General features: G+C 43.0%; 1 protein-coding gene across 2 annotated transcripts in view; it reads left to right on the plus strand.

Annotated features, from left to right (window-relative positions):
* The window catches only part of ACVR2A (activin A receptor type 2A), a 56,074-nt gene that overhangs the window by 33,823 nt on the left and 6,349 nt on the right, over positions 1 to 15,902 (plus strand). The window contains exons 4-9 of one of the 2 annotated variants that reach the window (XM_035330917.1): positions 1,267 to 1,421; positions 8,139 to 8,162; positions 12,360 to 12,503; positions 13,794 to 13,937; positions 15,084 to 15,229; positions 15,672 to 15,786. In XM_035330917.1, coding sequence (XP_035186808.1) covers positions 1,267 to 1,421; positions 8,139 to 8,162; positions 12,360 to 12,503; positions 13,794 to 13,937; positions 15,084 to 15,229; positions 15,672 to 15,786 — 728 coding nt within the window. The remainder of the gene's footprint in view (positions 1 to 1,266; positions 1,422 to 8,138; positions 8,163 to 12,359; positions 12,504 to 13,793; positions 13,938 to 15,083; positions 15,230 to 15,671; positions 15,787 to 15,902) is intronic. The other variant, XM_035330918.1, reaches the window with a different exon arrangement.

The following is a 15,902-nucleotide window of genomic DNA, read 5'->3' on the forward strand; positions in this document are numbered from 1 at the left end:
CCTGCTGGAAGGCCTTCGGTTCCTGAATGACAGAGCTGTGTGCGTCCCTATATAGAGCCTAGAAATGACACGTTCGTTCCTTCAATTCTGAAAGCTCTCTGTACTAGAAAAAAGTAATTTAAATGGATAAAACGTACTTCAGCTGTTCTCTAGGGGTAAAAAGAAAGGATAATCTGAAATAATTGGACGTTTCAAGATACAGGAGTTATTGTCAAATCTTGCCTTAATTGTGTAGTTAAGCTTCTGTAAGTGTTGATAAATTATTGGGCTATAAGCGGTGTTATCTGCGTATACACGTATAAGCCTGCAAATGCTTCAGTATTTCTTTAAGCTAATTGGACCTCTGAGTGTCCTGTAAATCAACACAGTAACCTTTAAATGGTGCAAAAGGATTTCTTCCCAAGGTACAAAGAAAATCAGATAGCCAGACTTAGCAAATAATGTACAAAATGATAACCTAAATGATTATTAGGTTGTTCTTCAGTATCTTCTTCCAGTCAAGAACCTAATCTCTGTTGAAAAACTGAATAATGGCAGTAACTGAAGTGAAAACAGCAAATGTGTACCAAATAGCCGGAGGAAGTTGTGTTTGAAATTAAATAAGGCTTCTGTGAGATTGAAGTAGTCTTTGTTGGCCCACGAGATGCGCCTGTCAGGTTGGTCAGTGATACTGCTAACGCGGTAATAGACATTCTGCATTGCTCCCATTAAACCTCGCTTGCCCCAGAGGTCTGTGGCTGCTCCTGCACCAGCCGCCTCCGAAGCTGGGTTTCTCCAGAGCCCTTCCTGAGGTCCTTATAGAAGCAGCTACTGCTAGAGAATTTTTACTTTCAGCAAATCAACGGAGCATAGAAACGCTGGCAGATGATTCTGGCCCGTGCTACTTCCTAATGGCATCTTACTATTTACGTTCTGAAGATTAAACCTCTCTATTGATCCTTTTTTCATTTATGAGGTGGTGGCATTGTGGCAATCCTTCTACAATACAAGCACGTCTCTCACACTTTAGACAGAGTGAGGATAGAAACACAAATAAGATGTGCTGATACAGAAATCTGAGTTACCCCCATACTTTCAAAAACGCTCTCTTCTAAATACGTGTCTGTTTATTAGTGTGCTTCTTAATCAAGTATTTCTAACCTGTTGTGCTGATTGCAAGGGTTTTTAGCGAGTCAGGATGACAGATGCTTCCAGCACCGGATCAGTTTTGTTTCTTAAAAGTTGTCTTATGTTTTGTTTCATGGAAGTTACTTTTTCTTCCTTCAGCGACTTCCAACCCGGTTACACCGAAGCCGCCTCTGTTCAATACCTTGCTGTATTCATTGGTGCCTATCATGGGAATTGCAGTGATCGTGCTCTTTTCGTTTTGGATGTACAGACATCACAAGCTAGCATATCCTCCTGTGCTTGTTCCAACCCAGGTAAGTTGCTGTTCTGTGGCTTCATTTTTTTTCTGAGTGGTGCAGCCATGCCTGAGGCAGAGAGGGGAGAAAGCAGCGTGCATCTGTTGCGTGGCTGAAGTCTTCTGTTATCTTCCTGCTGTAAAGGTGCTAATGTTTGCTAGCAGCAAAAGTAGAAAACAAAGCTTTTACTTCAACAGCTTTACGTCCTTAATTAATTGACCGTTGTTGAATATGTGAGGAGCTACTCAATATTTTTATGCATCTGTGTGGATTTTTTGGGGGGCGGGAGGGAGGGGGACACCAAAACCAGCAAACATCAGGTGGCAAAAGCGTCCTGCTCCCTGGGCACGAGGTGTGTACAGCTGCTCTCACGTACAGAGCCTGAGCTTTGTGTAATGCTTCGCCTAGGACAGAAATGAAGGAGAGAGGCTATGAAAAAAGCAAACAAACACAGAACTGAACTCCAGGTATCAGCTAAAGCGAATGTATAGAAAATCTGGAAACAGTCCTGGGGCTGAGCTCACCTTGTGGCACACTCCTGTTCCTGTCATCTGTTTCCTCTTGTTTGTGCATTTTATATTTTGTCTTAAAATGCGTTTCAGTTTTACCGGTGGTGTTCTGCCTGGGAACTACCTTGAGATTGTTGTCTTGAAATTTGAAATGTAAACTGGCTGGGTGGCATCCAAACAAACTGCTCTGGCTGCGAATGCACAGTGCCTGCTGCCGTCAGGCTCCAGCTGATCCTGTAACTCACATTAGAATTCCCCTTCTTGTATTCAGTTGTGGCTAGAGATTCAATTGAGATTAGGAGGTTGTTTGTGAAGAGCTAAGACAACAAAATCCTCAGAGCTGAAGTAGGAAAGATGAACAAAGTGTGGTGGTGGAGATGGAGAGAGAAACAACTTGCCTAGGGTCCCACAACACTGGGTTTTTGGAGTCAGGTTTGACCTTGAGCTCTGGTCAGTGCAGTGACCCCTCAGCTAGAATACATTGCCCCTTGGGACAGTGACGATGCTGGTCATGACTAAAGAAAACTCAAACAATTGCTGTTTTTGCCCTGTGCTGCCAGCTGCTCTGATAGTTTTGGTGTTAGTGCTTGACTTCAGGGTGCTCGAGGAAGCATTATTACCTGTGGCTGACATGTAAAAGGGGTTTGGTTTCAGTTTCATAGTAAGAGGTAAGAAAATCTTGGGGAGGCAGTGGACGTAACTACTGGATAAATGAAAAGAACCTAGTTTAGGGGAAAAAAAAAGTGTATTTCCTGTCCTTGCAGAGTGTTGCAGATGCACCAGCTTCATGTAGATCCATTAGCATAACTCCTGCATCCATTTCAGCTTTTCTGTCTTTGGGGCTTTGTGTCATCCTAGCAGTCCTCATTGTAAGCTTAAATTCATAATTGCTAGTTGTGTGCATAATGCTAGTGGGTATTTCCTCTTCTAGACTTAAAGAAATGAAAGAAAGCAAGCATTGGATGAAGCGACAGAAAAGCAAATGTTACCATGCTTGCTGTATGGCAGAGCTTCAGTTCTGGTTTTTATCCTCCTTTTCATTGTAGCTCTTTTCTTGCATGGTTTGTGTTCGGTACAGGAGTGGACACGTCATAAATTTTTAATAAATAGGGTAATAACTTGTTTGTTAATGCCTAGATTGTATCTGTTGGGATAAGTATATGTTGGTGCATGAGCTGCTTATGGTGTAATAACATTTTCTTATCTTGTGGTGAATAGGCATTAAGGCTTGATGTGGAAAGTCAGGAAAAGCTACTTCTGCCTGAAAAACTAAATGAAATTATTATGGAAATGGGACGTATAAATATTCTCCCATATGCAGCAGAGCAGTGTTTCCCACTTAAAATTTGATTACAGCTGATTTCAATGGGAGGCAGGGGAAGCAGGAAGAGAGGGAAGAGTGTTAGTAATTTTATAACCATGAAATAAATATTTAAATATCTTAATACATTAAATATTAGGGCCTGAGTAGAGTCAGTAGGCAAATGGGTTCTTTTGAAGTCTTGCTGTAGCTATTGATAGAACGGATTCATCAGATGTGGATCAATATTCGCTAGAAAGCACTGATTTCTGTCTGAGATCCTGAATAAAAGGTTATGTCATTTTACTTACCTTGTTCCTGGAAGGTGATGGGAGTGCTGAGGTGCAGTGTCCTGGCAGTAATTTTTCTTTCAGCACAAATTAAAACATAGATGAGAAATGGGCAAAAGACAAAAATGAGGAAACCCTGAAGAATGAGAAAGCTTGGAATAATTAGGAGAAGAAAGACGGAGTAAATAAGAAGTTAATCTTTTAAGTCATGAATTGAAAAAACACTAGAAATCTTTGAAACGAGAGGTAAAGGACCAACACTTGAGAAAATGCACACGACTTCATATTTTTTAAAGTAAAACTTGAACAGTACGTGTATATATCAGGCAGTTCCTACCCGAGCTGAGCGCAGTTCACAGCTACGTGGATCTGGTATCCCCTCGGAAGGTACAGATAATCATCTAATCTCCCCCAGTAGAAGTCATTTGTGTACTTGGGTTAAGTTTGGAAAGCAGCAGCGATTCTCGCTTACTCTGTGCATGTTCCATCCCCATTTTCTTTCAGGTGCTGGGTGGAGAGGTTGGGGCTTCGCCCTGGTACCCGAGCACCTCTCCAGCCCGCATCCCTGCTGGTAGCTTCTGCCTCGCCTCCTGCTGGAGCCCAGTTAAAGCTGACTGTCAGGCTTTGTAAACATCTAGTGCTTTTCGGATTCTTCAGCGAGTGATTAGCCAGTGTAGGTTCGCTAAATATGTGCGTGTTTATGTGAAACAGTTTGACAGAACTATTTAATCCTCTTAGTTAGGTTTGATCGTATCACGCGGCAACCATATATTCCATATGTCTGGTCAAATCTACCAGAATAACGGCTCAGTATTTAAAATATCTGTGTATAGTTTGATTTAGAGTTACTCTTGCTCACTTAATTTTCACTTATGAGCACTGACTGCATGGAAAAGGAAACACTACGGTCCTTGTGGACAAAGGTTTTCACTCTCAAAATCAGGTGCGCTTGGGTTTCCCCGCAGCACCCTACGAATATTCCTGGTAGAAGTGAGGCTGTGGATGGCAGGGAGCTGCTCTGCTCTGCTCATTTCTTTTTTACATCTCTTGAGCTTGGGCCAGGGTTGTCAGTCAATGCTAATTGCTCCTGTAGTGTTACCACTCTGTCATCTGATAGATAGGACCATAACCTATTTTATAGCACAACTGACACAAATAACGCTTGGGGTTTTTTTAATCAGCTCGCAGAGCTGTGGCTCCCAACACTTTGCATCCGTCGTGTGCAAAGACAAATTAACCTCTTGTACTTCTTGTGAAGTGCCCGAGTTATGAATATCTTACTGGATCGCAGAGTTGCTTTTTTTGTTTTGTGGTGTGTTTAAAAGAAGAGTCATCTGTTGAGAGGGTTGGAAAAAGCTTTGCAGATTCACATCATGTCATTTCTCAACCTATTTTTGTACTTTCTTCTGAAATGTTTGAAGTGACTTGGGTCAAAGATTGTTCATGTGTTTAATCACCAAGCACGAGAAAGCCCCGATCCAGGCCTGTTTGGGGCTACCAGGAATTTAAAGGCTCCTAATGGACAGCTCTATTTAAACATCTATTTAAACAGCAGCGTAAGAGCTGCTTGCATCCATATGCATCCATAAAAGCAAGCTTGGTTCCTAGGAATTACCATTTCTTCCTCTTCTCCTCAGGGAGGAGGATCTCATAGGATGGGTTTTTGATAAGTGTGTATGTAACTGGAATGGTTTGTTGTCAAAAAATCATGAAAATAGTTACTAGTGGATAAATTTTTGAGGCTGGAGATTGGAAGGAGGAAGACTTCTTTGAACGATAGGTGAAGACCGAGTTAGGGCCTGTGGCTAGCTCGGAAGGAGTTAAGGTTGGGTATGTATCAGTGGTTAATGAATCATTAACATACAATGAGTGGCAATGTTCGTATTAAAAAGGAAAAACTGAATGAGCTCTAAATTTGGACTGCTGGAAGCGTGCATGACTTCATCCTCAGGACTAACAAGTATTTCTCCGAGCATCGATTGCGGTCACCAGCCGGAACGACACGGGAAAGAGCAGTGCCATGCTTGGGTCGTGGTGCTGTGGTGTCCAGCTCTGCTACAGTCCTTCAGAGGCAATGGTCTTTGTGCTAGGAACAGCCACGGAGGGCTGGAGGGCTGATTTCTGCGGGCGTGCAGCCACGTACTTGAGCTTCAGGAGCTTTGTAACCATTTTCCCTGATAATAACCATTTTCCCTGATGAAGTCCAGTTTGCGTATCCTCAGGTACGCTCTCCTGAATGTTTGAGGCTGACGTCTTTCAAGTAATCTTTTACATCACTAGTAGGAGATTGACCCTTCACAAGGTGTACAAAAAGAATGCGTTTTACTTCACGTTCTCTGAAGAGATGAAGGGACTGTGAATGAACACACAGGTACCGTGTTGTAGGAACAAGTGAATGAACCGGTGCAATACCTTTGAAATACAATAAGTTGCATTTATTTTGAGCACCAAGTTTCTGAAGATTTCTGTGACACATCTAAGGTTCAAAATGGGGTACTGGATAGCCCAAATTTGGGAAGAGATCACACTGACGGTATTTTTGTCCTAGGTGGTTACAAATTTCACAGCCATTTCCCTAACCCCGGATAAAACCTGAAGAAGTAGTTTTCAGGCAGCATAAACAGTGAGTTAGTGTGTTTACATCTGTTTGCGTTAGATGATGGCTATTTTGTGGGGTTTTGAATTACTCCCAGCTTTTATAAAAGAGTTGTGTTGATCCCTGAAATAAATATGTTTGCTTTCCGTAATAGGCAGACACTGCTTGAACTGTTGATACTTGGACTTCTAATGAAAGGTTGGCGGTTTGTAGCCTGAAAGGCAAGGCAGTGATCTTAAAATTAGAAGGTCTGTGATAGGCATACATCCCTTCTTGGAAAATACCATGTGTGCCTGGTGTATTAGTGTGGGGGGAGCTGATCTCATTAGGCGTGATGAGGGGACTGGAGCAGGACCCCGACTTCTCAGAGTTCCGATTTGTAGTTTATTATCCCAGGAACAAGAAGCCTGTATTTATTTTTTTTACCTATTTTTAAGGAATTTACTGGATTCTTGGTAAACGAAGAATATTAATAGCAAACAGACCTGCAAAATGATTCTCTAATACATTGTTTTTTTTACAGACCTAGGAACGAAGTTTGCCAAACAACTCTTTCAGTGGTTTTAAGTTCCTGTACCAGCTCTTGTTTGTCCTGCTGCTGCCTCAGTAGCTCTGGGCACGCGGGGATGTACCTATCGCTCTGCTCAGCAGCCCTTCCCTGCCAGGTTCCCAGGTTGAGCAATGCTCCTGTTCTGCTTGGCTGCTCTTCCAGGCAAAGGAACACGGGAGGCTTGCGGGAGGAACTTGTTTGTGCTGCTGTGTCTTACGTGTAGGGGCTTTAAAGCACTCACAGAGTGGCTGTCATTGTCCTGGAACCACCAGGTCACAGAATGGAAATCAGTTCAAGGTTTGGGGTTTTCTGTGACTTCTGTTTCCCCTTCCAAAGGTGCTTACAGGATGGATGAGCGCTGCCAGAATCTGCCCCCGAGTCTTGGGCTGGGCGATGGCCCCATCCAGGGAGTCTGTTCAGTGCTCCGACAGCAAGCTGTAAATCCGACTGCAGCCAGCCTAGCCTTCAAGAACTACTTCAGCCTTTCTGTTATTAATTATGCAGATAATGCTAAGTGTGTGCTAGACGCTTCTCAAGCGCAGAGAGAAGGCTGCTGGCTCTGCGCTGTCGAATCCTAAGAATGTAAAGACAAAGGGTGAGGAAAGGGATGATGGCCATTATGTGGCAGCTGAGCGCTTCAAGCGCCTGAATTTCCTGCTGTTGCACCAACGATCTGATCGAATTAGAGAAGACGATGGCTGAGGCAGAAGTGCAGGAGAAGCAATGCAGGTGTCTGAGCTGCTCCGCTTTGAAGCAGTGCGAACAGGCTTGTCTCACTGAAATGCGATACAAGTTTCAGTAGCCGTGCTCTGGGACTTAGGTTTTGGTAATAGGTTTCATTTGACAGTCTGTAAACTCGTGATTTGGGTGAAACAACCTTAAATACTGTAACTGTGTTCACGCTGGATATAGTGCCTAAGGTCACTTGTTACAACTCAAGCATGCCAGACTCATCGATGAAATTGAGCAAGGTAGATCCAATATATGGAGACCTATTTGTTTGTGATGTTCAGTTGTAACTGGGACATTGAAAACTTTTCATTTTCCGCAGCGAGTTACCAAACACAGTGTAGTCTTAACTTAAATACAACGCTGCCCTCTGCCGCACGGTGGTGAGCATAACGAGATGCCTTTGCGTAACTTGTACGTATAACATCCTGCATGTGTTTCTGTACTGCTTTGTACCAATGTCACTGGTTAGGCACCTATAACAGACGTGTCAATTTTTAATTATCAATGGTCGATTCAGCTAATGGTCTGTGTTAAAATCTTTATTTTTGCCCATTTTTCTTTGCTAACACATCAATGATTTTTTTATTTATTTTAAATGATCTGTTACTAGCACGGAAGGTATTGCTATCCCCATGACTATTTTTGTTGTTGATTCGCAAGCAATTTATTTGGTCTCTTTTCTTATAAGCTGTTTTCTCATCCCATTCCTGATCTAAATAGTAATTTCTTTTGCCTGTGTTTTTTCCCCTCTCTACAAGCACGCCTTTCATATAATGATTGAGGTAAGATGCATTGATGTTTGTTCATGGTTATGGAACTTTCTGTGGACTTGTAAGAAGTTGTTTTGGTATGAATTCCCTTCTTCCAATAACGTGGACCAGAAATGTGTGAGCATGCGGGGTTTAAAAATGCAGCTTGAGCCTTTTCTTAAAGTCGCCTACAGTTTCTCAGGCCGTGGAGTTGTGTCTGCAGGGATTGATGAAGAAACCCTTCAGGCATAGCTGGTTTGTGGTTCTTCAGCTACAAACGAGCTCAGAGCAGCCTGTGTCACTCCCACCCTCGTGCTGCATCGCATGGGCAGGGGCCCTGCTGGCCCAGCACTTGCCGGGGTCTCAGCCTGGGGCCGTGGGAGCAGCGCGGAGAGCAGGGGCCGGCCCTCCCGTGTAGGCGATGGCCCCGAAGGTAGCAGCGTGTCCTGCCCGCGTCCCTCCTGTCCGAGAAACACTCCCTGGAGAGAAAGGCTCTTCTACCTCTTAAGAGTCTACCGTGATCTTCTTACTGGCCAGGAGTGGTTTTTACGTATATTAATCTTACATCTATTAGATCACGTGAAACTGCAAGTAACTGAGAACTGTTTATTCAGAAACTGTGGTCGTTACTGGTAGACTTTTTTATGTAAATATGGAAAAAGTCAGGGTTTGAGTTGTGGTATGAATGCTCAGGTTTTTGTTGTCTCTATGTTGTCCATGTTGGTCTCTAATTAGTAGCTGGGATGCTTTGTAACTGTTGTTTAGAAGAAAACAGAATGTTGCTTTGTCAATATTCTGAGTAGCTTGCACCTGTAGAGAGCTGTCAGAGGCCCTTCTATTCCCATTTCTGTCTTGCTTCAAGTGGCTTAATTTCTGTTAGGGAAGAAGTATTCTGGCTACAAGCAACTACCTTGTTTTATATTAATTAGGGGAGTATGTAATGCATGTACTATAAAACATAGGAATTCATGGGGCGAATGAGAAGAATTGTCACCATTAAGAGAAAACCAAAAGACGCTGGGGAATTAAAGGTTGAAGGATGGATACATGTCGTAGAGTCAATTCTAGACTAGGTAACAGAATTTACAAACTCTGACTCCTTTTATTCTTCTCTCAACTTCACCCATCATCTGAAAGCAAACCAAGCCCAAACTTGAAAGGGAGGAGAATGATCTTTAAAGGGGAGCTTGTCGACCATATTAACAAACTAAGCTGGAGTACAAATGTAACCGAGGGGAAACAAAGCAAAATCCAACAGACAACTTGCAGGGGCTCTGGAAGTTTTAAGGGCTTGCTGACATTCGGCTCGTCAGTCTCGGAGAGAGTCCTGCTTCCCTCCGCCTTCCAGAACTTTTTCTATTACCATGGACCTAGTTGCAAGCAGACGCGATTTGCTAAACTGCTAGAAAAATAATGTGATTAGAAGGGGGGGAAAAAAGCTTTCTGACACCATAGCATCTCGCCGTGCAGCAAGCAGAGGCAGTCCGAGGGAGGGAGGGCTGGGCAGCAGGAGGGAGGCTGCGTGCTCCGGTTCGGACAGCTGGGGCAGGCTGTTGGGCTGACACAGCCCCACCATACCTTAGCTCACATTATATCATCTGCCTTGGCGCCACAGAGATGTTTTTCAAAAGCCATGCAAAAGTAATTATGCCTGTGGCACAGTAAATATTTCTGCTTAGAAGTAGAGCAGGTTGAAAATACTGTCAAGGAATGGCTCTGCCTAAATCAGGATCCGTAATTTTAGAGCAAATGGCTGTTGGTTTTAGCTAAATTGTTTAGGAAAAAAATAGAAAAAAGTGTAAAACTTTATTTACATTAGCAGAAGACAATCATACTTCCATTTTAAATCAGGATTTGTTTTGATCTCTGTGTGTGGGTGTGTTAACTTCTTCATTGCAGGCAGGAAGTTCTGACTTCACACAAGTGTTTCAACACCCAAAGAAACACACAGGGAACCGCAGGAGGTTGCTGTGTAATGCAGCGGGGAAATATTTTGAAATGCCAGGATTTTCTAGGAAAAGCAAGATTCAGGTGTATGAAAGGGAGAGGTGCCTTCTCTTGTGGCAGGTGCTGCAACCCATCCGTTTTCATCAGATCTCTGAAAAGTGCCAGTGGTCTTTTGCTTGATGGTCAAGGAAAAAAAATGACATGCTTCAAAATCCTGGTAGGTTTTTTGGACAGAGGGTAGAGAAAGGACAGGGTTGTTCAGCCACCAGAGCGAGGTGAGGTTTGGGTTCCCTTCCCGCAGATCGCTCCCTTAGTGCGGGCAAGTCGCTGGGTTCAGAACTTCAACAAGTCCTCTAACTGCCTGATGTTCAATCCCCAGCTACACAGTGCTCAGGGTTCTTAAAAATACCAGCCTTTTTCTAAAGATAGTCTTGTGGGTAAATTTGGGCATCGTGTTTCTAGTTTTGCATGTCTTTTTTTGCCATTTCCGTAACCATGACAATTTGAGGACAGCGATCGCCCTGCTGCCTGAAATATTCATGGAGGGCTCGGGCACGGAACGGCAGGCAGCACGGGAGTGAGAAGTGAAAAGTATCGGCGGTTCGGAGAAGAAGAATCTGATCCTGGGTTAGAAGCAACTTTTAGTTCTGAAACTTGACATTCTCTTTCATTGTTTATCCACTTTGAACCCAGCAATGTTGACGTAACAGCTTTATTTAAGCATCTCACAGTGTTCACAGAAGAATCCCATTTTTTTTTTGAGGGTAGTGTTGCAATCCTCTAATTAAAGTTACATTTCTACAGGCATTAATTTCTGTGGAGTTAGATTACAGTTTCTTTGAATCGATACAAATCTCTTGATCTATGCAGCTGGTCCTTTTTGAAGAACATATGTATTTTTAATAAGAAACAGAGTGGTTACTTGGTCCTGTGCTTAAAGTGCTCAGAGCCTCTATTGGCTGCAGCAGCGCTTGTCTCCATTCTCCCAGCAGCGAAGTGTGCTTACAACCACGGCTGTTGAGCAAACGTCTTGAACATGCACAAGATCTTCATGTCACCGGCTGAAGTGCTCAGGCACCTAGCTGTTGAGTGCTCGCTGGTTGCGTTCAAGCAACTACTCCAGGGTTCTCCGTTCTCTAAAACAGCATTACAGCTGTGGCTGGCTGGGGGACAAAACAAAGCAGAAAAGGCAAGCGTATGTTTTGGAGGATCTGAACAGTACGCTGTGGGTTTTTCATCGTGTTCTGCAGTGTGGGTATCGCTTAGAAGCAATACCAGGCTGTCAGCTGTAGGTTCTTGCCTTCATGTAAGATAAGACTCGTGGCCCAACTTTGCCGTCCCCACAGTTGAAAATCTACTTGTTACGTTCAGGTGACATGTACCACACAGAATATGTAAGTGATACAAAATGTAAAATACAGGACAGCACGTGGTGTCACTTCTTTTTTCTGCCAGAACGGGAAGTTGTTCAAAACCACGCTAACATCTGTGGTCACGGGGATAACTGCGTGGGAGCTCCGTCTCGTGCAGTGGTGCTTCCCAGCTGCTCGTGTTGTACTTTTTATTTTCCTAGCCAACCAGTGAAGTGCAAGCACTGGGAGGTAATGAAGGGCAGGATGTCCTCCGATGCTCCTGCAGCTCAGTGCTCGTACTGTTGGCCAGGAGGGCCGGCTCACGCGTGGCACGGCCTGCCTGCGCGGCGCCTCACGGCCTTCTGCCCACGGTGCAGCTCCCAGCACCAGCTCAGGGCGTGCAAGGGAACTTGGTGCAGCTCTGTGCGGCTCCCTGAGCCATCCACCTCGACCAGGGGTCTTCTGTGTCCCGCTGGGGCACCCACGAGCAGGGGTGGCAGGGTGGGAGCGTGCTTCGTGGCCGGGTTGTTCTCTCATGGCCTACCTGGGCGCGTCACGTGTGTGTGAAACGAACAAAACCCCACTCAGTATCGAAGGTGCTCGGTTTAATTCTGTCATTTTAAAAAGCAACAAGTAGCGCTTGATCATCTCTATCCCTTGTTTTGTGCTGTGCTTTTATACTGGGTAGATTTTTACTGTAACTGTTGTCATGCTGTCGCTTGCACATAATTCTGAGCATGTTTCACCATCTTCTCTTCCTTCCTGTGGACGAGGGTTGCTGTTTTGTTTCTGGTTTGTTTGGGGGAATTGGTTGCGAGGGGGGTGGGTACGCGATGCCGAGTCTCGGTTTACGAGCCTTTATTTCTCGTGCTGTCATTGCCGATCACGCGTATGATGGCTGAGTTAACTAACGGTATTACCCTGCTTTCAGGACCCCGGCCCACCGCCGCCGTCGCCCCTGATGGGTTTGAAGCCATTGCAGCTGCTAGAGATCAAAGCTAGGGGAAGGTTTGGCTGCGTGTGGAAAGCTCAACTCCTGAACGAATACGTTGCAGTCAAAATATTCCCCATTCAGGTAGGCAAAAGTTCTGAAGTGTCCTGTGTTGTTTAAAGCACTGCAATGTAAACCGTGTTTTCCGGTCCCAGGAAGTGGCTTTTATTTTAGAGAATTTTTACTGTATACACTACAAACCTAGATATTCTACTCAAATTCTCAAATATAGGAAATATCTTCAGCTAGAGAATGTGCAGGGAGGGTTTTTATCTTAACGAAGCAAACGTATCATTGAAACATACCCAAGACAGCATACGTTTCTAGTCATAAAAATACTTCCTTGACACAAATAGTCTGAAGCACGTAAATACTGCTTGCAGCTCTCACACGTCTCCATCATTTGAGAAGGATCTGTTGATGTTTTTCAACTTAAAATGTACTTGGAGTGAATGTGAGCTGATAAATAGATGTCCTGAAATGCAAACCTGTTGTAAGGTGATAGTTGCAGTTAAACATGCTGCAATTAGAGGTAATAATGCTGCCTTCCCAGCATATGGCTCTGAAAGCCATATTTCAAAATAGATTGTGCTCATAATTGTAAAATCTAGTTTGGTTAGAATCCGGAATGATCGCATACAGTGATGCTAGGATAGATCTGACATTCATTAAAAACAGCCACTGCTAGCTGAGGTGAAGAAATGTACTTTTGCTTTCCAGTGGCTAACCAAGTGCTAAAATGTTGAAACCCATCTGCGGGTTCCTTGCCTTCTAGGAGAAATGGCACATGTATGTGATGGTGTAAGTCATCAATACAACATACATTGAAACGGAGACTTTTTTTGCTATTTTGAACAAAGGAAAACATGTTCCTAATTCTTAGAGGGTCTGTTTTGTGTGTTTTTTTTTTAAGGTGGAACCAACCTCATAAAACAAAAGCATTGCAGTGCTTTCCAGTGTGTAGACTCTATTCCTGTCTGCAGCTTTCTGTGTTTCCATAGCTCGTATCTCTGATAGTTGGTGGTGTTTTCAGATAATACAACATATTTGGTTTTTCAGACACTTCGCCAGGAAGTGTGAATGTGTAATGTATTTTAGGTCAGTATTTTGTAGCACAAATACCGCCACTGATCTAAACACTCATAATGTTAAAATAACCAGTCTCATAACATTAATAGCATATACCACGCTTTCTTTCCTTTTGGTAATAAATCCTGATTTGACCAAAAAGTAAGTTTTAATCATATTGACAGACCGTTGAGCAGTGCACGGTAAATTACAGGAGGAAATGTCTGACAGAGAAAGTAGCTCTTACGCTCATAATTGTGGCATTAACTTGGCGTGTTGTGTTTCTGCTCTTGTTTTTCTTTAAAGGACAAGCAGTCTTGGCAGAATGAATATGAAATTTACAGTTTACCTGGAATGAAGCATGACAATATTCTGCAGTTCATCGGTGCAGAGAAACGAGGCACTAGCATTGATGTCGATCTCTGGTTAATTACAGCATTTCACGAAAAGGTATGTTTAACTCAAAGTGGCATCTTTTTTTAAATCATCATTATGGTGGAGGAAGAATAGCCTGAGAAATTTGTTGCAAATGTGAACTTTAGACATGAAGATTTTTTTCCTGTTACTTCTTAGAACATGTATGTTTTTGCATGTCCCCATTCTAAATCAGCCCGGATTAAGCAATCTCCATTTCGCAAAGGTTGTGGTGCTGTATTTTCAATTCTGGCATTTTTGCCCCATATACATACACCTATTCTTTAATCACTTAGATTAAAACTATCCAAGTATTAACATTTTTTGACAGATTTTCACGGTCAAGTAGATAATAGCAAACAAATTTGCCTTCTGCAAAGATAGCGCCAATTTTTGAGTGCTTTAAGCTTGTTAAAAAGGTAGTATCTGAGAAGACTCTGGAAAGTAAGAATTTTGTAAAGTGTAGTCGCTACATTTTAACAGCACTGTGTTCATTATTCCCTTTTCTCTTGGCCTAAGCAACGTGACACGGTGACATGTCAAACTGGAGCATCTGTAAATCCGTGGGAACGTGTCTGTGGAGTGGGGTATAGAAGGCAGTTTGAGACAAGTGCTTCGTGTTGGCTAGATTTGACTTCACGTTGTCTCTTTATTCAAAGTATTCCACTCTGAAACTGCTGCAAAGCTGGGGCTTACTGTCATTAGTCCGGAAGGGAATAAAGCCTATCAATTAAAGGTCTCAGAACGAGCCTACCCCATTCAGCAGGGGTCCTTGAAGGTGAATCTAACCGGCAGTTTCCTGTGCCTGGAAGGATACAAAGCTTTATAAAGAATTTACACATCTGTAAGCCTGGCTCCCGTTTCTGACATCCCCAGTTAGGTGCAGTTTGTTGGCATGTGTGCTGCTGGCCTTGAGTTAATTGCACTGCTTGGTTATCGAGGTGACATTAGGCACATCTTGATGGTGTTCATGGACAGAGGTGAAGCAAAGGTTAATTTTTTGTTGTTGTTTAAGCCAGCAGTAGATTGTTTATGCAGTTGTATAATTACAGAGTACCAGAAAGCAGAGAGAGGCAGAAGAGCATATCGTGTTCTTTTAGGATGGAGGCTATCTAAAGTTTTCTTTATGGTTAGATGAGAGAGAAAGTTATCTTACAATTGTTTTTCTTTTTTGCTCTGCAGGGTTCGTTAACCGACTTTCTCAAGGCTAATGTGGTTTCCTGGAATGAGCTATGTCACATTGCTCAGACCATGGCTAGAGGCTTGGCTTATCTGCACGAGGATATACCAGGGCTGAAAGACGGACATAAGCCTGCCATCTCACATAGGTACAGGATATGGACGATACTTGCAGACCATCGTTAATATTGAACTTTGAGCTAAGGGACATGAAGTATTGATAGATACAAAGCGTTCAAAAAACTACTCTGTGATATCTTCGTTCCATAGTAATTGAGAGCCTAGTAAGAAAAATCCGCTCAGCCTAAGCACAAAGCTAGCTGCTGTTCTATAGAATGCTGTTTGGTTGGTGACTGTGGTTAACGTAACCTTTTTTACCCAGTTAATTATATAAATAACCTATGAGGTATATAAGATAATAGATATTGTAGCTATTTGAAACATTTCCAACACTTTATATAACGTTACTGAATGCCTTCACACAGAAAGACTTACTGTAAATGATGTCTTCATATGGTATTTCTTTATATCGTATAACTTCACATGGTATTCCACATTTTACATTTATAATTCTTTTCTTTAACTTGAAAGGGACATCAAAAGCAAGAATGTGCTGCTGAAAAATAACCTTACAGCTTGTATCGCTGATTTCGGTCTAGCTTTAAAGTTTGAGGCTGGAAAGTCTGCAGGGGATACACATGGACAGGTAAAGACCAGCTTACTTGTGTGAATGGTAAACTGTTGACTGCATGGGAATGGGAATTGGTAGTCTGTGTTCTTCATCCAAAGGATACTGTATCGTCAACCCTATTTTCTGACCTT

This window comes from Oxyura jamaicensis, chromosome 7 (assembly GCF_011077185.1).
Source record: "Oxyura jamaicensis isolate SHBP4307 breed ruddy duck chromosome 7, BPBGC_Ojam_1.0, whole genome shotgun sequence".
Lineage (NCBI taxonomy): Eukaryota > Metazoa > Chordata > Aves > Anseriformes > Anatidae > Oxyura > Oxyura jamaicensis.